General features: G+C 32.0%; 3 protein-coding genes across 18 annotated transcripts; 2 read left to right on the top strand and 1 right to left on the bottom strand.

Annotated features, from left to right (window-relative positions):
- Positions 1–1,416: 1,416 nt before the first annotated feature.
- On the top strand, positions 1,417–5,672 carry LOC111281057 (protein PHR1-LIKE 3-like). The gene is made up of 7 exons (XM_089757414.1): positions 1,417–1,522; positions 1,610–1,937; positions 4,001–4,077; positions 4,192–4,246; positions 4,511–4,589; positions 4,698–4,767; positions 5,060–5,672. The coding sequence occupies exons 2-7, from the start codon at positions 1,730–1,732 to the stop codon at positions 5,489–5,491; spliced, it is 921 nt and encodes a 306-aa protein (XP_089613540.1). The 5' UTR covers positions 1,417–1,522; positions 1,610–1,729; the 3' UTR covers positions 5,492–5,672.
- A 1,243-nt stretch (positions 5,673–6,915) lies between these two features.
- LOC111281056 (myb family transcription factor PHL7-like) lies at positions 6,916–12,208 on the top strand. Of its 2 annotated transcripts, XM_022868631.2 has the most exons (8): positions 6,924–7,050; positions 7,158–7,222; positions 8,887–9,117; positions 9,562–9,638; positions 9,798–9,840; positions 10,025–10,082; positions 10,981–11,050; positions 11,335–12,208. In XM_022868631.2, the coding sequence occupies exons 3-8, from the start codon at positions 8,898–8,900 to the stop codon at positions 11,875–11,877; spliced, it is 1,011 nt and encodes a 336-aa protein (XP_022724366.1). In that variant the 5' UTR covers positions 6,924–7,050; positions 7,158–7,222; positions 8,887–8,897; the 3' UTR covers positions 11,878–12,208. The 2 variants fall into 2 exon arrangements, with proteins under 2 accessions (XP_089613539.1, XP_022724366.1); XM_089757413.1 differs by having other exon boundaries at positions 6,916–7,222.
- Positions 12,209–12,782: 574 nt separating this feature from the next.
- LOC111281055 (alpha/beta-Hydrolases superfamily protein) lies at positions 12,783–19,254 on the bottom strand. 15 transcript variants are annotated; one of them, XM_089757407.1, is made up of 15 exons: positions 18,879–19,225; positions 18,268–18,681; positions 18,050–18,136; positions 17,706–17,787; positions 17,481–17,584; positions 17,241–17,367; positions 17,033–17,127; positions 16,727–16,853; positions 16,160–16,240; positions 15,848–15,946; positions 15,578–15,763; positions 14,959–15,096; positions 14,802–14,858; positions 14,434–14,571; positions 12,783–13,151 (listed from the first exon to the last, which is right to left on the bottom strand). In XM_089757407.1, the coding sequence occupies exons 5-15, from the start codon at positions 17,561–17,563 to the stop codon at positions 12,945–12,947; spliced, it is 1,338 nt and encodes a 445-aa protein (XP_089613533.1). In that variant the 5' UTR covers positions 17,564–17,584; positions 17,706–17,787; positions 18,050–18,136; positions 18,268–18,681; positions 18,879–19,225; the 3' UTR covers positions 12,783–12,944. The 15 variants fall into 15 exon arrangements, with proteins under 15 accessions (XP_089613533.1, XP_022724361.1, XP_089613528.1 ...); XM_022868626.2 differs by lacking the exon at positions 18,050–18,136 and having other exon boundaries at positions 16,727–16,850; positions 18,268–18,708; positions 18,879–19,254; XM_089757402.1 differs by lacking the exon at positions 18,050–18,136 and having other exon boundaries at positions 16,727–16,850; positions 18,879–19,254.
- Positions 19,255–24,657: the final 5,403 nt, after the last annotated feature.

The following is a 24,657-nucleotide window of genomic DNA, read 5'->3' as shown; positions in this document are numbered from 1 at the left end:
TTTACTACAAAAAATTGAATTGGATAAAATAATCCCCAAAAAATAAAACGTTAAAGGAAATGTCAAACTTATGACTTTATGGTTAATAACCATATACTCTAATTAACTAAACTATTTTAATTTATTTATATTTTATCTCTTAAATCTTATAAGTAATGAAAGTGATTATTTAAGGTATTTTAATAAAAAATACCTTAAATAATACTTTTTCAAAAAATTTTAAGGGATTATTTAAGGTATTTCTAGCAAAAAAGTTTTTAAATAATCATTTTCAAAATATATATGCTCTAATTAATTGAATTATTCAAATTTATTTATATTTTATCACTTAAATCTTATAAGTAATGAAAGAAAATATTTAAAGTCTTTTAATAAAAAATACCTTAAATAATACTCTTTAAAAAATTTTAAGTGATTAGTTAAGGTATTTATAGACCAAAAAAATGTTAAATAATCCCTTTTAAAAAACATTAAAACACTATAGGCAAAAGTTGAACTTATGAATTTATGGTAAATAACCATATACTTTAACCGATTAAGTTACTCTAATTTTTTTTATATTTTATCTCTTAAATCTTATAAGTAATGAAAGAAATTATTTAAGATATTTTTGACAAAAAATGCTTTAAATAATACTTTTTAAAAAATTTTAAAAGATTATTTAATATGTTTTTTTGACAAAAATGCTTTAAATAATCCTTTGATACATTTTAAAGGGAATTATTTAATATATTTTTGGACAAAAAACGTCTTAAATAATTTTTTCATATTATTTTAAAAGATATTATTTAAAACATTTTTGGATTAAAAAAACTTTTTAAATAATCTCTTTATACATTTTAAAGAAGCTTATTTAATATGATTTTGGTTAATAATCTATTTTAAAAAAATATTAAAGATTATTTAAAACATTTTTAGACAAAAAAACTTTAAATAATTTTCTCATATTTTTTAAAATGACATTTATTTAAGACATTTTTAGATAAAAAAAAACTTAAATAATTTTTTTTAAAAAATAAAATAGACTATTTAAAACGTTTTTCAACCAAACACCTTAAATAATTTATAATATTTTTTTATTGATGATATTTTATAAATAAAATAATAATCAAATAAAATATTTATTTTTTTTGTTAAAAGCATCATTTATTATTTGTATATTTATTATTAATAAAAATTAATAAAAAAATTATCATCATATATATTAAAAAAATTATAATAATTATTCAAAAATTAATATTAATGAATTTTCTTCAACCAAACAAAAAAATCTAAACATAAAATACCCTCAAAATAAAAAAAAAAATTCAAATATCATATTTTCTTAAAAATTTAAAATTTCTTGAAACAAATACCCTCTTAATAAATGCCGAAGAATGGAAATTTAGTCGTGTTAAATATTCATGTAGGAATAGTAGAACTATACCCCAAAAATACAAAACAAGACCAGTAGAGAGTTGATAATGGATAAATTGTGAAGGGCTTGGGACGGTGGGAGCAGCAGACAGCGCCCAGCGAGTTGGTTGGGCTTGTTTTTAACCATTTGGTTTCATTCCTTGATGCCTTTGTTTTCCTTTCGCTCTGACGGCTTACATTCATCCGTGGGCAGAGAGGCATAGCACAGCAGGAGGCAAAGTAGTTTCTTCTTTTTTGTTGGGAAATAGCGAAATCGGTGGATTTGGTGGGCGATAGGAATGTCAAACTTGTTAGAGTAAAAAGGAAGAAGAGAATGGATATGTATCATCCAAGGCTCCAAGCCCATCATCATCATCATCATCATCATCATCAGGAAGAAATGCTTAATAATCTCAATCACAAAGGAGGTCTAGGAGAGCCTTGCCTCGTCTTGACTTCTGATCCCAAGCCTCGTCTCCGTTGGACTGCTGACCTCCACGATCGATTCGTCGATGCTGTCACTCAACTTGGCGGCCCCAATAGTAGGATTTTCCATACCCTTCTCTTCTTTAAAAATGTTAACTATTTCTTTTTGGGTTTTTGTTCATCAACATTTTAGGTTCCCTTTTATTTATATTTTTATATTTTCAATTTGCTTTATTATATTTCTTACTCGCTCTAATTTTACATTTCGCACCATTTTTATTTGCTGCTTGATGCAATATTAAGAAATAAGAATAATACAAGTCTCTTGTTTCTCTTTTTCGCTCTTTCTGAAATCTACCCACTTCAGTTGTGCTTAGTATCCTGTTACCTGCTTACCTTTTCCAAAGTATTTCCTTATCACCTATGTTGGATACGAACTAGATTCTAAAATCTAAATTTAACTTTGGGACATGCCCTACCCTATGCTTTTAACCAATGAGCCAACTTTTACAAGGACAAGACTTGATGAGCGAGTTTTTCTTTTTCTTGTTTTGTCATATATGTTGTGACTGCTTTCGTGCTGCTATGAGTCTAGACCCAACCGCATCAGCATGATTTCTCTTCTTGATTGTGAATTGTGATTGTGGTGGTGCTAGAAGGCTAGAGGCACAGGTGGCTAGCTGTTTTCATAATGCACGACATCTGTGAAAATAACAACTCCTAACAGGCCTGAGAGATTGGATTACCGCTAGCTACTACTTGTGTTTTCTCTCAAGGCTTGTAGGCTAATTGACTTTGAAGCTGACGTAAAAACTTAATTTACCATTGTGGTTGGGTCGCAAAATGATGGTTTAAAGAAAAATTGTGGTTTGTATTAAAAAGACTACTTTTTCAGAGCAAACTTAATTTGGGCTAAAACCTGAATTTGTTTGGCATTTTGGTTGCGATCCAAACCACAATTTTATAACCCAACCACACTGTAAAACTTAACCTTATTAGCTTGGACAGGCATTTTATTACTTCACCTTCTTTATAAGATCCAAGATTCTCGCCACTGGTGGGAGTTTGTTCAGGATGTTGGCTCCTTTGGTATGGCTCCTGCTTAATGTTTGCCAAAATTTTGTTCTGCTTTTAGTATTTTGCTCTTTTGAGGAGCAATTAGGATTAGGAAGCTGATGAATTTTAAGTTGTGCAATATTTCTTATAAGGTCCCTAATTAAAATAGTAATTTCTAGAATAATAATAACAATAACTCTTCCAATATTACCACCAATCTGTCAGTTATGCCAGTGTTTTAAAGCAGGATAGTTCATCACATGGATGTCACTATCTTGCCTGCCAACATGGGTATATTTCTCCTGAAACTGATAAAGTCTAACTCTTGTACCATAATGGGTTTTTTACAGGCCGATACCAGTGTATTGTTACTTTATATATGTAGATGACAGAAGAAAAAGACATGTTGCTCTTCATGAATGCAGAACAGAGAGAAGAGGAGCACATTTTGCTCTTTACCAGTAGAAATATGTTTATGAGAAGAATTAATGGGTGGAAAATGATCTCTAATTAGGCTTACAACACATAAAAATTAGGAAAATAATAGGGTCGGGGAGTTAAGGGTACAACAGGTAACATATGTCTTTGTTTGGTTGTCAGAAAATGGTTTCTTAATTTCCCGTAGGCATCAAACAGAAACTGAATGAATAGTCAAGGATAAAATACTATACTTGTCTTATTTTTAAAAAGATAAAAAAAATCTTAAATTTGTGCTTGTGTGGGGTTTTAGGTGTGCTATAAGCAGGCTTACCTTCTGCATCTCTAATTTTCTTGATTGTTTCAGCTATTCAAATCCTAATTCCCTGTCTTCTTTTTTTTTCCTGAATAAGGCTGTAACTTTTCTTTTTCTTTTTTTTTTCTCAAATCAGAGGCGAAGAAATGTCAGTCAATGTTTATGTTTGTTTGGCATGTGTATGTTGTCCTTGTCATATTATTTTCATGCATGCATTATCTTGTTGGAATATTCCATGTTTATATATGTGGCAAACTGTTGCGCTTCTTTAGTATCCACTTTGGCCTATGTTTTTATGTTAGTCTGTTTTTTTGGTGATCATAATTGAAATTAATTTAGCTTTTATTCCATCTTGCTATTATTTTTTCTGATTATGCATAACTACTGCAGAAGCTACACCAAAGGCTATCATGCGGACAATGAATGTGAAAGGACTAACTCTTTTTCATTTAAAGAGTCACCTCCAGGTTTCTTCATTCTTGTCAATCTTTACCTTATCAAAAAAATTACAAACCCAGAGATTTGTCTTGGAAATGATTCTCTTATTAATATTATCCTATGGTGTTTTCACTTTGTTGCAGAAATACAGATTAGGTAAGCAATCAGGGAAGGATATGGGTGAGGGACCAAAAGATGGTAGGTTCTGCTCTAACTAATTTTCTTTCTTATTATATATTTTCTGTCCTACTATGAATGAATTTGGCTAACTTGAATTTTTAATTCGAAGTTTCTTTTACAAAATGATTTAATTTCTCTCTTTCAGATTTTCAAGTGTACTAAAATGTTTTGGTGACTGATTTAAATTGGATGGATGTGTATTCGGGTAATAATTTATAAGGTAATCATGTGATAAGTACTTAAAATTTTAGATCTGAATTTTCTTTTCTAATTTTCATGAAGGGATATCAGCTTCATATCTTTTAGAAAGCCCTGGAACCAATAATTCTACCCTAAACTTGCCAACTTCTGACATGAATGAGTGAGAATTTTCGTCTTTTGTCTGAAAATTATGATTCTTCTTTCAGTTTCATTGCTAGGATTTCAAATCTTAAGCTTAGTTCTGGGAGGAAATGAATTTTATACGCAGGGGCTATGAGGTGAGGGAGGCATTAAGGGCACAGATGGAAGTACAGAGTAAATTACATTTGCAAGTTGAGGTAATTTTCTACCTCCTGTAGTACTTTTCTCTTTTGTGAATGTAGCTATGAAATATAAAAAATGGGCAGTGTGTCTAGAATGTTGAATGTTTACAGGTTTTCATGCAATTCTATAGTTTTCTCTGAGCGTGTGACTGTTGTCTGGAGAAACTTTTTGTGAGGCTCATTATGCTAACACGGTAATTGATCGATAGTTGGAAAAGCCCTACTCAATATTTTTGAGTAAACCCTCCAGATCAGAGTGTCAAGTCCATTCTCAAGCTGGCTTATGTTATTATATTGTCTTGTATAGGCCGAAAAGCACTTGCAGATTCGCCAGGATGCAGAACGAAAATATATGGCCATGCTTGAGAGAGCTTGTAAGATGCTTGCTGATCATTTTATTGGAAGTGGTGCAGTTACTGAAGCAGATAACCTGGAATTTAGTAGTAAGATGCTGAGAAATTATTCTTTTGATCCACTTGGATTTTACTCCTCCCAATCTGCTGAGGTGGTCAATGGATGCGGCCAAGATGAAGAAATGCCATCTGGTCTGCATTCTCAGAGGGCTGATGGTTCTACTGAAAGCTGCCTAACTTCACACGAGAGTCCAGGAGGTTTGACAATGGAAGTATCTCCTGTTGAAGAGAAGAAAAAGATGCTGAACTTGGAGTCAACAACAGGATCTTTGATTTGGGCCGATGCCAGGGTTAGTCCCCAAGGGCTAACTGGATATGGCATGTAGAGATGTAAAATGAGTCATATTCTTCTGTTTGCTTAAGTCGTTACAGTAAGTGTAAAAATGCTGATTTATTTGTGTCCACTGAGTTGACAGGAAATCGAAGCTTTGAGATGACTGGAACAAGTCTGAAAATTGTAAATCCAAGTTGCTTATGCTCTAAATATCAAACATTTAGTCTCTTAAACATGGCTTGTGCTGATTTTATGGGAAATCCATGTGATCTCCGAAGTCCAACCTTGGAATGCCTATATGTGTTCTTCGGGATTTTTGGTTTTCAATCTGTGCTTGTGTTATTGCAGGCAATTTTGGGGAATGAAAAGTTATGATGCAGTGGAGGCGTGTAGGATAATGTGGAAATTTTGGTTGTGCAGTGAAGTTAAAGTCTGCAAAACATATTTTTCCAAAATATAGTGGTAAGATCACTGAGCAGCATTAGCAGTCTGGGAAACGTTGAAGGGGACTAAGAAGCTCTGAAGAGTAAGCAGAAAGGAGAGCGTCCAGCAATGTTGGAGGATAACGAGCTGATAGCAAAGGATGGGATTGAGGAAGCTGAAGTGAGCAGATGGATATTGGTCTTGTTTTTTCATTTGGTATCAGGGTATGGGATAACAAACGCAGAAAGTTATGGTGGTGATTAAGGTGAAATTGAAGCGGCGTGGCATCACTCATCAGGAAGTGGAATAGTGAGGATGGTTGGGCGAATGGAGTCATTGCATGTGTTGAAATGGAATATAGAACGTTGGTATTGATGAATTGTCGATTAAGAATATGATTACAGAAGACAAAAAATAAAAAATAAAAAAGCAACTAGCAAGGCGGGGTGGAGAATATAAAAATTGAAATCATCATTCATTAACGCAACAATCAAGACGAAAGAAGACAGCAATGGCCGGAATCATCGAGGGAAGGAACGGAATATAACTTGGTAGATTCCGTGGAAGCCGGTCGCTACATGTCAATCTTGAATTTCATTATCATACTCCTACTTACGTTTGCTATTATTATAACTGTGTAAACATAATTTCTCTTCTTAATTAATAAATTTAAGATGCGTGAATGACGCACTAGACGGAGAGAGAGGAAGAAGAGCAGATACAGATACTTCCAAGTATGATGAATGAATGCCTACCTACAAATATTTGCAGTCGCGGTCCAAAATTCTAATATAGGGAAAGTAAAAATAAATTGTTTAAAAGAATCTCGTAAAAGTAAATGAATGATATTTTTACCTTACTATAAAAAAAAAAAAATAAATAAAAAATCAAAGAGAGCTAATTTTAATCGCAAAAACCGAAGTACTATTATACGAGGACGAGGAGTTTGGTCTAAATCTAAAATGGTATAAAAACTAGAAAGACATTGCAAATATTAAAAAACAAAAAAAGTGATATACAGAAATACAGAGATACTTTACATACTAGTTGTATATACTTTACTAATAGATGGTAATACTAGTATTTTCTCATTAAAAAAAAAAGAAAAAAAGGGGAAAAGAAAGCAAAAAATCGTGGTTGTGGCCTGGCCTCTGGGCAGGGGTTGGCTGTGTCTGAGAGACGAAAAGCGTATGCTCTGCCTCTTTGGATTTTTTCTCTCCCTTTGATTTTGGCCTCTAAATATTCGCAGATTATTTTTCTGTTTTTGATGAAAAGCACCAAAATTTAAATTATAGTTACGTCGTAGCAAGGTGAGGGGCGTAAATTTGGAAGGTATGGGATGCTCATAGATCTGCTTCTGGTACGCTCTCCTCTTTCCCTCTCTTTAAACTTTAGCTGCTACTTCTTCTCCAACTTTCTTTTCCTTTTTTATTTACTTCCTCTTTTCAGCTTCTTCTGCCTTTTACGTTCAATTTCATTACCGATATATATTTATCTATTTTTACAAAAATAAAAACTGATCGGCCAATTGTTTACAGTTCCTCTTTCTTTCCACACACACACACACACATATATAGATATACACACATACATAACCCTAAACTGTTATCCCTAATTTCTCTGTCAGACGTCTTAATCGCTGCACTTCTTCTTATGAAAAGGAAAAAAAACAAAAAAAAAGAAAACATTTACTGCATATATAAAACAATACACCTCCCTCGTTTCCTATACTACCAATTGGTTTAGAGATGGAGTATGATAGCATAGAATTAGGAATTAAATTGGTTTAGAGATGGAGTGTAATAGAATAGAATTAGGAATTATGTTTATTTAGCCTGTAATTTGTTGATAATAGGGGCTTTAATTTCGACAAGCTGCTCCCCAACTCCAAATAAATGGCTTTGATCAACGCCAACTCAGCATCTTCTCCTTTATGGCCTAATTCTATGCCTACGATATCAATCAGCTCCACTCTCCCTTTCTGTTTGTACAACTCATGCAGTCCAGTAGGCGCATTTTATCATTTTTTTCATTCTTATAAACTGCTAATATTATATACGGCTGCTTATGCCTTCCGCAGGCTGAGTCCTTTTCATGTTTTATACCTTAATCTACATAAACTGCCTAACCTTTGCTTCAAATGGGGAAACATATTTTAGGTTTTCATTTCTATTTGACATCTCCAATTCCTAGATTTCTTTGAGGGCTAGCTTCAAAAACTTTTACAAGGTTTATTAGGGTTATATTACATATATTCTGGTAGTGGTTTGTTTAAGGCTAGGGTTCAGCTCAAGGGTTGGAGAAAGTTTAGGTAAAAATTTTAGGGTTGAGATGCAGTGCTCTCTGTTTTACCAGGAAATGCAAAATTGGAGAATTATTTGCAATCTTAGTGTATGATAAGGAAAACTCAGTGCTTATGGCAATGGCAATTTTGTATTGATTCTGATTGCAAGGAGATTATGGTTACCTACTCTGCTATGTGTTTTTAGAGGATATATTTGGATTAATTAGAAAGTTATGACTTTTCACACCTACCTCTAGTTGTGCCTTTACTTTTACATTTGATTTCAACCATGGTCTTGCTAATTATGAATTCTTTGGTTTCTTTGATTACATAAGACGTAAAATGATGACAAAGATTTTGCTAGCAAATGCTATTAAGGTGATGGCATGTAAATATTTTCATATTAACTGCAACCGTTGACAAATAAATTTGATGGTTCTAAATGCATTTAATGATGATATTTCTTTAAATAGTAACCTTGAAAAGTGTCTTTAGGGCATTCTCGAGCAAAACACTAAAATAATAACAAGAGAAGAAGAAGAGGTAGCATGTATGGGTTTGGTTGGCTAATGGGGTTAATAATCCTTCCATTCACACTTTCCTCACCATTCCTCTTTCTTTTCTGTGAGACGGTGAAAATTGGATCTATGATGCGTTTGGTTTTTTCTTAATGTGGAATCTATCAGCATTTTGCATTTATCATGGGCTTTATGAGTCTTTTTACTCCCCATTGCTTGCAGGTAAACTGTAAATGTATCAACCAAAGACTGTTCCAGGTTCAAGTTTAGTCCGCAATGACTCATTAGTTCATGGTCAGCATTTAGACTGTGGTGCTAGCACGATGGACCCCATAAGTGGAGGGAACAGCCTCACCAACAACCCTAATCTTGCATCAAAGCAACGATTGCGCTGGACACAGGAGCTTCATGAACGTTTTGTTGATGCTGTAGCTCAACTTGGAGGTCCAGATCGTGAGTCTCATCAATGATCACCCTAGCTAATAATTAATTCTTAGCCTGTATTTGTATGTGCTTGCAATTGACTAGGTTGGCAATTAGATCATTTTTTATTTGCTAAAGGTTGGAAATGATGCTGCCTTTCTTTTGGTACAAGATTAATGAAGTAAGATATTTTAGAAAAAGGAAGACTAATTCTCTAAATTCCTGGAAACTTAAATTGTTAAGAGGGATTTCATAACTTGGAGCACCACTCTTTCAGCTACTCTCCTGCATTCAAGAATTATCTATATAAACTTTTCTTGGTAAATTGCATGAGAAAGCATTTGGTGCTGTGGTGGCTTTATTTTTTTACATGGACATGTTTATGCAGAAATTTTAAATACCTTGGAATTTTCACGTTTATATATGGAAAAGTGTATAATAGTGAACAAGTTTCTTTCTTTTTTCCCTTCTCAGGAGCTACACCAAAAGGAGTTCTTAGAGTCATGGGTGTACAAGGTTTGACAATATACCATGTCAAAAGCCATTTACAGGTATATAATTCTTTTTTAACCTAATGGAGAACTGTATTTATTTATGTACATTGGTTTGGAGTTGCCCCAGGGGGAGTGAGGTTTGTGTTGAGTGTTTCATGTAACATTCCCCATTATTGTCTATAGCTTTTGTTGACTTTATTTTTTTTATGCATCCAGAAATATCGACTTGCGAAATATCTCCCTGATTCTTCTTCTGATGGTAGGTTTACCTGTTTCTTTTATTAATTTTTTTATTTTTTATGTAGACGTAAACTGTTGTTGTTAAATTTGTAGTCGACCCACTAAGTTAATTCTTCATACTGCATCAAAATCTTCAAGTTCATTATAACTCAAGTTGTTTGTACAAAATTTTTCTTCTTGATATTGCTTGTTTGTTAATGAAGGTAAAAAGCCTGACAAGAAAGAAACTGGGGATATGCTTACCAATTTGGATGGTTCACCGTAAGTGAAGCTGCAGCTTTTTCAGTTTGTGTTTATTGTTTTATTATTTTTTTAAAATATCCTTTATCATATATAGTCATCAATTGTCAGAATAGTTCTTGTTAGTTTAAACATGTTTCTGGAAGTTTATGATGGAAGAGTTCATAGTTACATGCATAAGAAAACCATAATGCCTGCTGGAGTAAAGATAACATTCTGGAAGCTGTCCATCAATAGAAAGTTGCTAAATAATCTTAGGGATGGCAAAAGAATACTTTTATCTTGGCATTGGATGCCATCTAACCTGCTTAAATAGGTTTGGGTACACTATAAATGGGTAAAGTGATATGATAATCCAAATAGGGTTTGTGTAGTGACTTTAGGTTACCTGTTGTCCCAACCCTCTATTTATGATGATTGTTGTAAGCTAATTTTAGTTGTAATATTTTATTTTATTTTTCTATTTCCTACAGTTAGTAGATTCTTGTTAAAGTTATGAATTGTTGAATATAACCAAATATTTCTAGTTACTTGAATTGATTTTTATTAATTATTAATGTTCATTTAAATTATAGTTTTGGAGTTGGGTGCACAAATCATTATCCTCTAAATATGCGGTTCTGGTATTTAGTTGAATATTGGCTGTCAGGCTTGGGTACATCAATTCTTATTTGTTTTGAATAGTTCAAAAGTAGGAGCCAGTCTACCTGCTACCACATCTAGTTACTATGACGTGTCGAAAATCAAATTTCAAAATGGATATTTTAATAATTTCCTTTTTCCTCATAATGGATAAAACCAGTGTTTTGTGTCTGAGAAAGGATCATATTATTTATATGATGAAAATATCTTGTCATCTGAAATGGATTAATCAACTTGAATTGCATTGAGTTGATGGAATTATTTTTTCTGTTTGCAGTGGCCTGCAAATTACTGAAGCTCTAAAGTTGCAGATGGAGGTGCAAAAGCGCTTGCATGAACAATTGGAGGCATGTATTCTCAATGCAAATTTAGTATTAATTTGGTTATTATGTTATTATCAGGCTTTGCTTGCTGTTCAGAGTAGCATGGTATTGAGGAGTGTCAACAACATTCGGTCTCAGTATTTTCTGTGTTTATGAAACTGGAACAATTTGCTATATTTCTGTGCAGTGAACATATTAGAAACAGGCTTAAAGTTTCATGTGTTACATTTACTTGTTGAGTTTTCCCTAAACATAGATTTCTAAGCTTTCATTAAACCTGCAATTTCGATGCCTGTGATATTCAACAGGTGCAGAGACAGCTACAGTTGCGGATTGAGGCTCAAGGAAAGTATCTAAAGAAAATTATTGAAGAGCAACAACGTCTTAGTGGAGTCCTTGCAGAAGCACCTGGGTCAGGACCTTCAATCCCAGCATTGGGTGACAATGGCCTGGAATCTGACAAGAAGACTGACCCTGCAACTCCAGCTCCAACTTCAGAATCTCCCCTACAGGATAAGGCTGCGAAAGAAGGAGCTCCTGCCAAGAGCCACTCTGTTGATGACTCTTTCTCATCTCACCATGAGCCTTTGACCCCAGATTCTGGTTGCCACGTTGGTTCCCCTGCAGGGAGTCCTAAGGGGGAGAGGTTGATGAAGAAGCAACGGGTGAGCATGGCTGCAGCATTTGCTAAACCGGAGATGGTACTTCCACACCAGATATTAGAGTCGAGCATAAGTGCCTCCTACCAACAAACACAGTCAGTTTTCATAAGGGAGCAATTTGATCCTTCATCTGGGATATTGATTGGAAATGACAATCAATTGGGGAAGGCTTCAGGAAACCAGCTGTAGTTGTATCATATATGTGCTACATGATATATGTTCTCCACTTCATTTTGGCTGTGTATTCCCGTGAGGAGATTTCTAATTAGGTAAAAAAAGATACTTGTTAATGTCTGATGTATGAGATAATTAGGCTCAAGTAAATCTGCCCCTTTATACTGATTTTTCCAGCTCTCATATAGTGTACTAGAATTTTAATTAGAAATGAGAAATTACTGTGAACAATGCCTGGGACTTGGCATACATATCCTGCCGTGTCTGTCAGATACCCTGATTGTAGTGTTTTGCTTGAAGGTCTTAAGACTTTGATGGCTTTGATCGGTTATTGTCATTTGGGATATTTTCCGTTGTACCATCACTGAACTAAGCGACACGACGTCTCTGGATGTGTTGATGGCATTAAGATATTAAGAAATGGTCTTGGATTTAATGCCAAACTACTAATTGAAAAGGGTTTTCCATTTTGAGGGCTCATGTGCTGGTGTTTGAACTATATGAGTACAGACTAGAGTAAAAAATAAAGCTTATTGTGAAGATTAATTATTTGAAGTAATCAATACCATGTGTCTCCATTCAAAACTTTCATTGAAATTGAAGTCACTACGTCAACCTTTTCAGGAAAGCGAAATTTGAAACATTGTTCGTTTTTTTAACCTCGTTGATCATCTTTATTTATTTATTTTTGAATGAAAAGCACCAAGTTTTCTAAACTACATAAATTAGGGGCAAGCAATGAGAGACCGAAACCGTAGCGCTTCGAGAGAAACTAGTCCAAATCTTGACGTTTCTAAATGCAGTATGGTATCCCTCACATAATATCAAGCTGTCCGTCCAAGAGTGTCACGCGCCCATACTGACCATATTTCATTGCATAATGATATTGTAGGTCTGTAGTTGAGCATGGTAGGCAGTGATTGGACAAATATTGTGTTCAATAAAATACGTGGATGCTGCATTTATACATACTCGAAGGAAAAGCTTGCTGGAAACGTGTCATTAAGCTTCGACCTGGAGACGAATTGAACACTTGGGACTGAAAAAACTAATAAAACAACGCAGTTATGTTACAGGGGCAGTCATGTGGAGCGATGCCTCCGGTGATTTACTCGTTTTAGGATGCAAAGGCGTAGTCGTTTGCTAAGGGCTTCTAGCTTTTCAAATCTCTCGTGTTTGAGTTTCTTTGGAGCTGTTGAAGCTCTCTTCTTCATCTTTTTCTCTTTTGATGGGTCGACCGATTTTAGCTGCATGCTTTTGATATGTGTTGCAAGCACGTTAAGAGTCGCCTAATGAGACAAAGCATTTTTCCAGTAAGAAAGAAGAGTGGCAATTGGATATTATTATATCTATGATGCAGTCAGCACATTTATTTATTTTTTAGCTTAATAACATTAAAGGAGAAAAGATATGGAAAAAAAAATCTATATCTATATTATTAATCTATATTAAAAGAATAGTAGGGAGTTAGGTTTAGGTGATGAGTGTTTATTCTTATGGATTTGTTGGGTTTTAAGTATGAAAAGTGACCTGGTATGTTTATGAGAGTTGAGTTGTATCTAAATGGATTAGGTTAATATTTAAATTAATTTTTTTTTAGTTTTGAAAGATAAATGAGTTATGATTTTATTTATTAAATTTGGTTTCACAGAAGATTGATCATTTTTAAATAAATAAACTTGAAGGTAGATCTTTAACTCATTTTATATAAATAACTCAAATCCAAAATATAAATAGTTTAATTTTATTTTATTATTTAGAAATATTTTCACTCCTTAGATATATATTTATAATTTTATTTACATAATATTTATTTTATATGTTACTTTAAATAGTATAAGAGAGAGTTAATAAAAAAAATAATCATTCGAAAAATCTTTAATGATGAAATTATTTTGAAATTTGTAATAATAAATTTTAAAATATTTTTTTAAGTTGAAGAACCATATAGTTAATTTTACTTAAGTGTAAGGAAATTCTTACAATTTATTCCAATAAAAAAAATAATTTCAAATGATCATAAAATAATAATAATTCATTATTATTATCAAAATTAAAAATTTTCTTAATTTGTTATATAATCGAAACATTAATAAAAAATAATAAGAAGAATATAATACGATATATTTTTAATAATTACAAAATATAATAACAAATTTTATTAAAAATAGTAAGATTTCAACTAATTAAAATAATTTTAAAGAATATAGATATTTTGTGAGCCAATATAATTTTTATTAAAAAATCAGATGAACATATTTAACTAAAGATAATTTTAAATAATTTAATAATCTTTATTAATTAAAAATAAATAAAAGATAAAAAAACTTTGCTTTTCTCTTACTTCCCAAAGCCTAGCAATGGGTACTTTATTACTAGTTCCAGTTGAAATGAATTATGTGGCAAACAGAAGTTATGAACTCATTCACAAGATCTCTCATCTACTCAGCATGCATTTTTTTTTATTGACTAAAACAGTTTTAAATCTAATAGCTTTGTAGACCCGTTACATGCGTTATGTAGATGGAGGCAAGTTTTCATCACCATGTAGTGAAAAGAGAGAGGGGGAACCTGATGACTGTTGTCAGCAGTTGTACAGTCTGCTGAAGATTCCTCATCACTGCCACCTAGTGAAGAGCATCTTCCCCAACTTTCCCTGTTGGAGCTTGTATACGAGCAACATTCGTCACTTTGGCCATTAGGCTTATCCTGCAAATGGAAAAGCAAATCTCTAATGAAACAATGTTCAAGTTCAGCAACCGTCTTCAGCGAAACATGATTGTCAATTCTCAGGACTAATTTGAGAGTGTATCACACAGAAACTGAATAAAGAAACTACCAGTTTTCCCTTTAGGAAGAATAAAACATACACATATGCAGATGGTTGCAGACAAACACAGAAAGTAAAAATTAGAGGTGATCAGAAATATTTCAGATACCTGTAAATTTGATGGTTTGTCACTTTCAGGTCTATCATCTCTACTAAGGATGGAATCCTGCATTTATATAAGCAATAAATAAATGCCAAATTGTAAAAATATCTATAATTAGAGTAATAACCAAACAATACCAAACACAAAGTGAAAAAAATACTACCAATCCAGTAAGTGGTGCAACTTCTGAGAACATTTCATTAACTGGCTTTGTCGTCAAAACACTAGGTGGAGCAGAAGATGAACTTGCATCATTGGTTGATGCAGATTGAAGGCCAGTGATTATTTCATACAACAGACCCTAAAATAAATATAGAAATTAATGTTAATCCTTTGGTAGCTAGCTTTCACAGGGCACGCTATCATCACAAAATACTGGGCCAGATCATCTTAGCAAACACCTTTATCCAGCAAATTCATTCCCAGCTCCAACATAGTTGTTCCCTTGGTTTGTTATGCTATAAGAAATTTGTGAATGACAGGGTGACAGGGGGATGTATTAATACACTATAAATGTTATAATCATAATACACTGCTGCATCCTAAACATACCCAAAGAAGAAGAAGATATAATATAATCATAATGCAGCTGTGCTAAACTCAAGGTTATGCAATGATGCATGGCTACTGATCCACATTCTAATGGAAATGTTTCACTAGAGGCAGCATTCCTGACAAGCTTATGGGAAGAAAGGTTGATAGCTAACACAAACAGTAAACAAAGGATGCATTTTTTACACTTAAACTACTTTCTCAAAAGCTCCACATGAAAAGAAATTCACCTCGTCCATAGCAGCACCGACTTTCAAATCACCCAGGTCATAGTATTTCTCAAGCTTACTTGGACAAGAAGTAGAAACCTTGGGAGGTTGAAGCACATTGTAGAAGAAAACAGAGACTGAATCATAATAAAACTGAGACCGGGAGGAGTTGTGATCACCATCAAATTTTATAATGTTTTTATCTCCCTGCATAACGTATGGATGGTCAAACACTTCCAAGATCAGCCAATACATTCAAGCGAAATGTAAGAATTTTCAAAGATAAATTACCGCATATGATCTAAAGATGAGGTCAGAATGATGAGGTTGAATAAATTTGTCCCCACTGGCGTGTCCAAATAATGCTGGGATGAATGTTTTAGGTGCCACCTGTGAACAGGAAGTCTATTGTATTAGATAAAGCAGTAGGTAAAGAAGCAAACCCTACATGAAAAGAAATAACTTCTAGGACAAAACAAGTCTATCATTGATCTGGAAAATAGGTTTAACATCATGAAGTATGAAAAAATTAATCAATCTGCTAACTTGCTCTGTCATTCTAATCGGAGTCAACATCAAAAAGTTCATACATAATGGACAAACCTTCAGACAGTTTAGACCCATGATATCAAACTTTGCCTTCTTCTGAATTACACGCCTCATGTACTGCACAGCCATCTTAACCTAATTTAAATAGAAAGCAGCAAATACAACTCTCATTGCAATATTAAGAGAAATCTAAACACAGAATATATAAACAGTAATGAACCCTATTTTGTTAGTTCACAGATTAATGAATTTTTATCATTACTGTACTAGTACCACCAACACCAGATGGGATATACCACATTTTGACAAAAGCAGCACGTTAGCACCACTTGTCCCATCTCACATCTGATACTGAAGTGTAGTGGGATTTTCTGGCCATACCAACCAACTAAATTGGGCCATTTCAGCTGAATCATTCTTTCTTCTTCCATTGGTGGCCATAATCAGGGTAATACAAGATCATGCATCTCGTATCACCCCCATTATTTGCTTTGCATAGAGCATGCATCTCATTCTGTGACTATCGGTTAACAAGTGGAATGTGATAGCTTCACATTCCTGTTTGCTTTCAAATGCACAAAGTTACGCTAACACAGACACACAGAGAAGAAGTATTCATACTGTGAACTTTGGAAGTCGTATTTTATACACATCAACAAGTTCCATCATGAGATCAAATAAGCTTGCGAAGGCACTGTCTAACACCATTCCTGCTATTGAAGGATCTTCAGCTCCATAAAGAAGGCTGCTTTACATAACAAAGAGAGAAAGCAAGAGAACGAGAGAGAGTTATTTTGAGGCACAAAAAATTCAGAAAAGCACCATCAGGAGAACAAGCGAAAGTTGAAACACGTCCTGTTTGAGAAAGCAAAAGTTGTAAAAAATAACTGAAAATGCAATAACTTCAGAAGTGACAACATGAAACACCTGGTGACAGCACCCATTGATCGTCCCCATAGACCTATACGTGATATTTGTTTTTCACTTCTCAAATATGCTACCACAATCTTGAGATCGTCTCTCTGTCAAGGAGTTAAGAGTTTGATAATGAAACAGATAAAAAAAGACAAAAAAGAAAATAGAAATGTTCATCAAACTTAGATAACAAAGGCACTCAAGTAGATCGGGCACATACCTCGTGCCAGCCAAGGCTAACATAATCACCATCAGATAAGCCTGAACCCGAAAAATCAAGAGTGAATACCGTAATATTTGATGGAAGAAGAATTACAGCAGCCTCATTGGCATCAGCCCTACATCCACTGCAATAATGATAATGATTCAGAACAATTCCTTTTTAAGGCACCATCCCCTCTAAAAACCATTTAAACCTACAATTTACATATAACCAGAAGGCATGGAAAGAATTTTATACCTGTTTCCGTGGCAGTATATAACACAAGGGAGAGAAGTCTCTTCAGGATATGGTGAAGGCATATAATGACTACAGCGCAACATATGGCCCCTTGCATTTGTAAGCTGTAAAAAATTGAAAAAGACAATATAAAGGGTTCCGAAAAGCTAAACTATAAAGCATAGAGGTGTTTGATAGACGAAGAGAAAAAAGGGAATAGAGTGAAGAAAAGATGTCCATACGTGCCTCCAAGTCTTGTCTTTTGTATTGCCTTCCTGCAAGAGTAAATTCCCTTTCCCACAGATACTGGTCTGGGTTATAATCAGCCCTGCAAGTCCGCATGGAAAAAGTACAAAAGATAATGACCGAAAGGAAGATCAATGATTTGAGCAGCAGTGCAGCTCTGACAAGTGCTCAAAACGTTGCTTAATTAAAAAAGGAGTTGCAAATCGACAAATGAGATAGAGGCAGCAATAACAGTTCCTTGACATGCAATTTGTTTCAAGCTGGCAGGAACAAGCCCTCAGAAGGTGTAAACCGTGATGCTCTTAGAAAAATAAGAGAAGTATTGAGTAATGAAAAAAAATAACCTGGTTTGGTAATGCTTTACATGAAAGCTTTGTCCATTTTAGGCGTTTCTCTTGTTTTCTTGCTGACTCCTCTTTAAAAATAAACTACTAAAATGATTTTGCCTTAGCAAAAGGAACAAGATGAAACTAAAACGCAATAAAAAGATTAGGGCCGTAGGTCGGTTCACCTTTAAGAGATGAGCGAGGAATTAGGGTGGAATAAAGTAACAGAGAGATACCTGGGAGGTCGAATGACAAAATTGATGAACTGATCAATCATCTTGCTTTTAATGAGCTTTTGAAAGTGGACCGTCTATGAGCAGCTACAAATTCACTTTTTTAACATTTTTGGTTGCTCAAATTGAACTCTTTCTTGGCGGAAAAAATGGAATTGAACTCTTCTATAGAGAGTACAGAAGAAGCTTCCCTTCTATTGGAACAGAGGGGGAAATAGAAACAAAGGCATCTTTAAAGGCCATATATCGAACTATACATTTGCAGTCCCAGAGACTTGAGCAGAATATCTCCCCAACATCATCACGAAACGTCCAACCCTCCGTGTCCCAAATTAAAAAAAAAAAAGTAATCGTCTCTTTTTTTTTTTTTTTTTTTTTAATTTGAGCGGAATCTCTCACCACTGCAAGCCCATCCAACTACAAACACATCCAACCTGTCAGCAACTGACCAAATAATAACCATTCAGAAAACAGTTTACGCACAATGAAACACAAAGCTCATTCACAAATTTTCCAGATCTAATGCGCCTAGGACCTAAAAAGAATTTGAACTTTGAATGGGGCATTGTAAAGAAAATTGTCTCGTGACACATGGGTAGGAGATGATTTTTTACCTTGCTTCTTTGGATTAATGAATACAATTCGATTATCCAAAAAGAATGAAGAAATCCGGTTTCAGATCTCACAAACAGGAAAAAAGAACAAACTTTTCAAACCAGAATTAGAAAATTCTTCCAAAACAGAAAAAATTAGGAGCTCACAGGTTTTGGGCCGTTGGCGGCCGAGAATGGAGGCGGCAGCCACCAGGAGGCAAGAAAAAGCAAGCACAGCTCAGAGACAGGGAGACAGCTTTTTCTTTTGTGCCCCTTTTTACTGGGTCTGCCTATGGGAATGGGAGGGTCGCAAATGAACAATGGGATATCGAATGTTTTTCATTTTTTTCTTTCAAAACTTCAGGAGTGATGGAAAATTTTGAAACGAATGCATTTTAAAAAACCTTATTGTAAAATGATAGAATTTATAATTAGTTTATTTGTATAAATATTTATTTTAAATTTTGTAATTTATTAGAATTTTATGAAATAAAAAATTAATTAAAAAATAATGATAATAAAAATATAAATATATTTGTAAAAATTATAGATATTATAAATAATATAAAAATTAAATATATTGAAATTAAATAAAATTATATTATATTTTTTTAAGTTTTAGATTTAATGATGGGTCAAGTGTAACTCCTGAGTTGGATAATTAAAAGAAATTTTGAAAAAATCACCTTTTTAGATAAAATTTCAAAAAAAAATTGAAGTGCTAAAATTTTTTATTGAAATTCTACTTAAAATTTATTTATTTTTTTTATCTAAACAAATAAATTTATTCTTAAATTTTTAAAACTTTTGATTAAAATAAAATTACTTCAAAAAATATCTCATCCAAAGACGTCTCAAAACTTTCACGCAAAATAAAACAGATACCCTAAACTCTGACTCACGTGACTAAGGTAATGTCTAAAAACCAAAGGGATCGATCTGATCCATTGATATGTTCGAACTTTTATCTTGGCTTGATAATTAAAATTTGAAGTTCGTCTCAAATTCAATTAAATTTAATTTTATCCAACTTAAACGACTTGATTTAAAATTTGAATTACTCTAACTTGGTAAATAATAACAAAAATTTACAAATTTGTACTCAGTAAAGCTTGATTAATTATTCTAAAGCTCGAATATACCGTAACAATTCGAGGCAACACAAATCTTCAGATTTTAAGGGCAATCTGATTGATTTTTTTTTTTTTTTATGAAATAAATATTATAAATAAAACAACCAATTACAAAAAGATAATTTTAAAGTCCAAAGTCATAAAACTATTACAGAGAAACTGAAATTAAACTGCATTAAATTCAAAGAATCATAACAATATAATTACAAAGACAAAAAAATTTTACTACCGCACTTGAGAAGAAAAAGATTTACTCCCCTTATCATTTTTGCAAACTAATTCTAGACTTTCTTCATCTAGAAGAAGGAACCTATAGTTAATAGATTTTGTAAAGGTAAACCTTCCTTGCTGCTGCCACTGGCTCGGAAGGGGCACCGCTTAGGATGGTTGCTACCTTCTGGGATGAGACCAGGAGAGAACGGAAGGAGGAGTCGCTTAGGATCGGGAAAGTGAAAGGAGGGATGGGTATGGGTGTGGTTGATAAGTAGGAGTGGGTGTGGTTGATGAAACAAATTTTGCTGATACAGGGTGTAGGGAAAATTGCAAAAAAGGAAGGGGGGAGGTTGCTGCCTGCTGCGATGACACTGGCAAAGAAGAGGGTGCTGTTTGGGAGTTGTGAGAGTGGGAAAGCAAATGATTTGAAATTAAGAATCTAAGAGGATTTGAAATTAGGAATTTAAGAGGTGTTTGGTTCGAAGAAAATGTAATTTTTGTGATGTCGTGATTTTTTTTCATTTTCAATATATCTCTTACTGAGATTCATTAATTTAGTTTGTGAAAACCACGTATATTAATTATTATATAATTATTATAATTTCTTTGATATATATAATAATAATTTTTTATTTTATTTTATTATTAATAAAAATTAAAACAACAAATGATGTTTTTATTAGAAAAAAAAGATATATTTTATTTGATTACTATTTTTATTTATAAAATATCATTAATTGAGACATTTGGTATTTTTTTTAAGTAATAAAAATTGATAACAAAAATTGTTAGAAAAAAAATCAATTAATTACTTTTTTTATATCATGAAATAAATTAAAAATATTTTTAAAATTTATTTATAAAATGATCATTTAAGGTATTTTTTAATATAAAACACTTTAAATAATTATTTTATAAAAAATTAAAAAGATTATTTAAGGTATTTTCTATTGAAAAACGCCTTAAATTTTTTTTAAATTTTTTTATATTATGGATCATTTAATAATTATTTTTTAATTTATAAAAAAATTATTTAAAGTGTCTTTGTACAAAAAATATTTTAAATAATCTTTTTATAAAAATATTAACCATAAACCCTAAATTTAAAAATATAAAATGATTATTTAAGATATTTTCTATATAAAAATATCTTAAATAATATATAAATAACACCTTAAATAATTTTTTAATAAAAATATTAATAATAAACCCTAAATCTTAAAATATAAAAAATTTATTTAAAATGTTTCTTCATGACAAACACTTTAATTATAATATAAAAATAAATTTTTTGTACAAAAATTTATAATTGAGTTTTACTCACATGCTTTTCAAACGAGTAACGATTATTTCATTATTTTTTTATTTAGGTTAAATTTGAAAACAAAATATTTTTTTTTCATGAAATCTTAGAATACTATAAGAAAAAGTGAGTTTTTAATTCTGAGACTTTAAGTACTGTTGAGAATCTGATATTTTTCATCATAATCGGATTATCTTGAAGCAAACGTAAAAATCAAATATCTACCATAAAAAAAATTTATGAATTTTTTCAAATCAAACGCTACCTTAAGATTTCATGTATATATTTTTAAAGTTAAAATCTAAATTATTATTGAAAATATTAAAAATATAAATTAAAAATAAAAAATTATATTAAACGCATGAATTATTCGAATCAAATGTTAAAATACTTAAACTTAATTCATTCGATTAATCAAGTAACTTAAACTCAAATTTAATTCAATATTAATAAACTAGTTACCTCATTTGTACTCGAAAAAATCCCTACACCATAGTTGTTTCTACATTTCAGCTTTTGGTTTTAGGAATGGCATTAAACTATTGTGTAAATTTTAAATTTTAATATATTTTAACAAAATCACTCAAAATTTTTAAATATATCAAATATAATTATCTATTGGATTTCAATTAAAAGTGACAAGAATGGATTGCCACGGCACGACCTAACTTTTGGCATCACATTATAGCGAGCCGTGGAAGCCCAGCACAAAAAAAAAATCTAGCACGGTTCCTATGGAAATCTTTGGTCCAGCACGAGCCTTGTCACTCACAAGTAATTGTGATTGTTACAGGAGTAGAAAACAGTTCTTTGTTTATTTAAGAAAAGCAGCTTATGGGAAAGAAAGTAATTTTTTTTCACTTTTTTTTAAGACAAAAAAGCTTTGAACTGCCAGGAGTCGTACTGTTGTTATCTTTTTCCCGATTAAAAAGGGGAAATGCATAATAGGTTGTTTAGAAGAAATGAATTGGTCCAGTATGCATAGTAACATTCTTTTTTTGGGCTGTAATTTTCGCTGTTGATCTTATAGTTTCTTGAGATTATGATCTAATCTTCCTTATGGGCCGTGCTAGGCACAATCCATAACGAGTTTGTGCTAGCTTATGAGCTATCAAATAATTTTTTCTTTTAAAATAATAATTGATTTATAATTTGCAAACTAATTTTGAAAAAGACCTATAAAAATATGTCATGATAGCTCAAATGAATACTTAAAACTTAAAGAGCGAAGGAGATATGCTTATTTATAAAGAGCCTTTTGATTTTCTGCAATGTGAGGTACAAAGACCATAAACAAAAAAGTCTCATTTATAATTTGTTTATTGTCAAATTTTTAGGTAATTAAAATTATGTTTATAATAAAAAATTTAAAACATTATAAAATATTTTTAATATATGTTAAGTGTATTTTTTAATATATTAATATTAAATTATGATTAAAATCGTATTAAAAGATATTTAATCCTAAAATAATCATCTTAGAAGGAATAAAAACAAAATAAAAAAAAAAATTTATTGAAGATCGTTTTGGCTTAAAATGCCTATTTTCATGAAAAAAGATGAGGCTTTTTACTATGAATAGATAAATTTTGTAGAGACTAATTAACTAAAATAAAATTTTACGAGCATAAATAACATATATAATAAACTACTATTTTCTTTCAATGATATAATTTTTTGTGAGAGATATTTGACATTCAACCAAGTTTTGAAGACAACAAATGTTACATGTATTACCAAAGAATAATGTTTTCCTTAACTTATCGAAACTTATTAAAGTGAGAAGAAATTTGTTTTCTTGTTTATTATTGTTCCATTTTCTCTATATATCTGTTCTTAGCTCCCTTCTGACAAATGTGGTTTTTGACTCTGTTAGTTGTAACCATTTGTTTCTCAAGTCGCAGTACTTTAGAGACCATTGTTTCCTGTTGACTGTCCAGCGGACAAAATTTAGGAATCTAGTGACTTCTTATTACGGTCATCATCAGTTTTTTCTTTTGTTGTAGCAATGTTAAAAAAAAAAAATTTTCCGTGGTAAATTTTTCCAAAAGGCTTGCCCGGTAGATTATATTGTTGCTTATGTGGCAGTCATGTCAAATTTTCATTCATTGTTTTATGAAATTCATTAGTGGTTAGACTTCGTATATTTAATAAACTTGAGTGATTTTGTCAGTCAACAATTGAATTTATTTGATAGATTAATGATCATTCCTGAAATTTACTCCTGGAATCACAAACCGAACTTTTGCATCATAACTTCGGATGTACAACTAGTAAAACTACAGTTCAAGCCTGAGGGCATAGGAGAGTCAAAAATCAAATATGTTTGGCATATAAAATTATAATAATATATGATAAAATAATATTATAAATAAAATTAAATTAAATAATATCATTTTATTTTATATTTATTGTGTGTAAAAATTAAGATAAAATAATTTATTTATTAATTAAAATTAATTTTTTTATAAAATTTATATAATTTAAATTATTGATATAATTTTTAAAAATATAATAAAATATATAAATTTAATCTTATGAAAATAATCATCTTCATTTTGAAATGATTGAATTATTTTATACTTAAAAAATAATTAATCTTTCTTGTAATCATTTAAAAAAAAAAATTAACTAAACATAATACACGATAGTTATCATTTATCTCATTCGTTATCTTAAGCATCAATCACTTTATCTTATTCGTTATCTTAAGCATCAATCGCAATCTCTGCAAGTGAAGATTCTCAAACAAGAATTATCCGCTGTGAATTAAAATGCAAAAGCCCTTCTCTACTAAGGCTTCTCACTTCAAAGCTTGCCGCTCATCTCATGCCAGAGTTGCAGGACAATTGCAATCATTCCATGATTATTTGTAAGGTAGCTAATTGACATTACATATGCAGCTACATAGGTAAACACCCGTCCCCTTGAACCTTTTTGTTATTTTTGCTTACTACATAGGTGAACCACCCAGTTTTCCCGAAGCGTATCAATTTTCCAAATGGTCATTCGTTGGCCGCAACAAAGAAAAAGGTCACCCTTGAGGCCTGAAAACCAAAAAAAAAAAAAAAAAGCAAAAAGATCCATCCCGCAATGCATGAGTGCAATTGCACCAGTTTAGCAGGGCTAGTTTAGAGCATGTAGAATTACC

Source organism: Durio zibethinus, chromosome 28 (genome assembly GCF_047325235.1).
Source record: "Durio zibethinus cultivar Kanyao isolate XHJ-2024 chromosome 28, ASM4732523v1, whole genome shotgun sequence".
In the NCBI taxonomy this organism is placed as follows: domain Eukaryota; kingdom Viridiplantae; phylum Streptophyta; class Magnoliopsida; order Malvales; family Malvaceae; genus Durio; species Durio zibethinus.
Note: the sequence above shows the minus strand (reverse complement) of the source record. Positions and strands in the feature narration are given on the sequence as shown.

Excerpts from the sequence above, each read along its gene's own strand:
- LOC111281055 (XM_022868620.2), bottom strand. The coding sequence starts at position 18,308 with ATGATTGATCAGTTCATCAATTTTGTCATTCGACCTCCCAG. Across the intron at positions 14,572-14,801 it reads ACAAACCATCAAATTTACAG|GATAAGCCTAATGGCCAAAG; the intron begins GTATCTGAAATA and ends TTCCATTTGCAG. Across the intron at positions 13,152-14,433 it reads CTGCTGACAACAGTCATCAG|GCGACTCTTAACGTGCTTGC; the intron begins GTTCCCCCTCTC and ends TTGTCTCATTAG.
- LOC111281056 (XM_089757413.1), top strand. The coding sequence starts at position 8,898 with ATGTATCAACCAAAGACTGTTCCAGGTTCAAGTTTAGTCCGCAATGAC. Across the intron at positions 9,118-9,561 it reads TCAACTTGGAGGTCCAGATC|GAGCTACACCAAAAGGAGTT; the intron begins GTGAGTCTCATC and ends TTCCCTTCTCAG. Across the intron at positions 10,083-10,980 it reads ACCAATTTGGATGGTTCACC|TGGCCTGCAAATTACTGAAG; the intron begins GTAAGTGAAGCT and ends TTCTGTTTGCAG.
- LOC111281057 (XM_089757414.1), top strand. The coding sequence starts at position 1,730 with ATGGATATGTATCATCCAAGGCTCCAAGCCCATCATCATCATCATCAT. Across the intron at positions 1,938-4,000 it reads TCAACTTGGCGGCCCCAATA|AAGCTACACCAAAGGCTATC; the intron begins GTAGGATTTTCC and ends TAACTACTGCAG. Across the intron at positions 4,247-4,510 it reads GGGTGAGGGACCAAAAGATG|GGATATCAGCTTCATATCTT; the intron begins GTAGGTTCTGCT and ends ATTTTCATGAAG.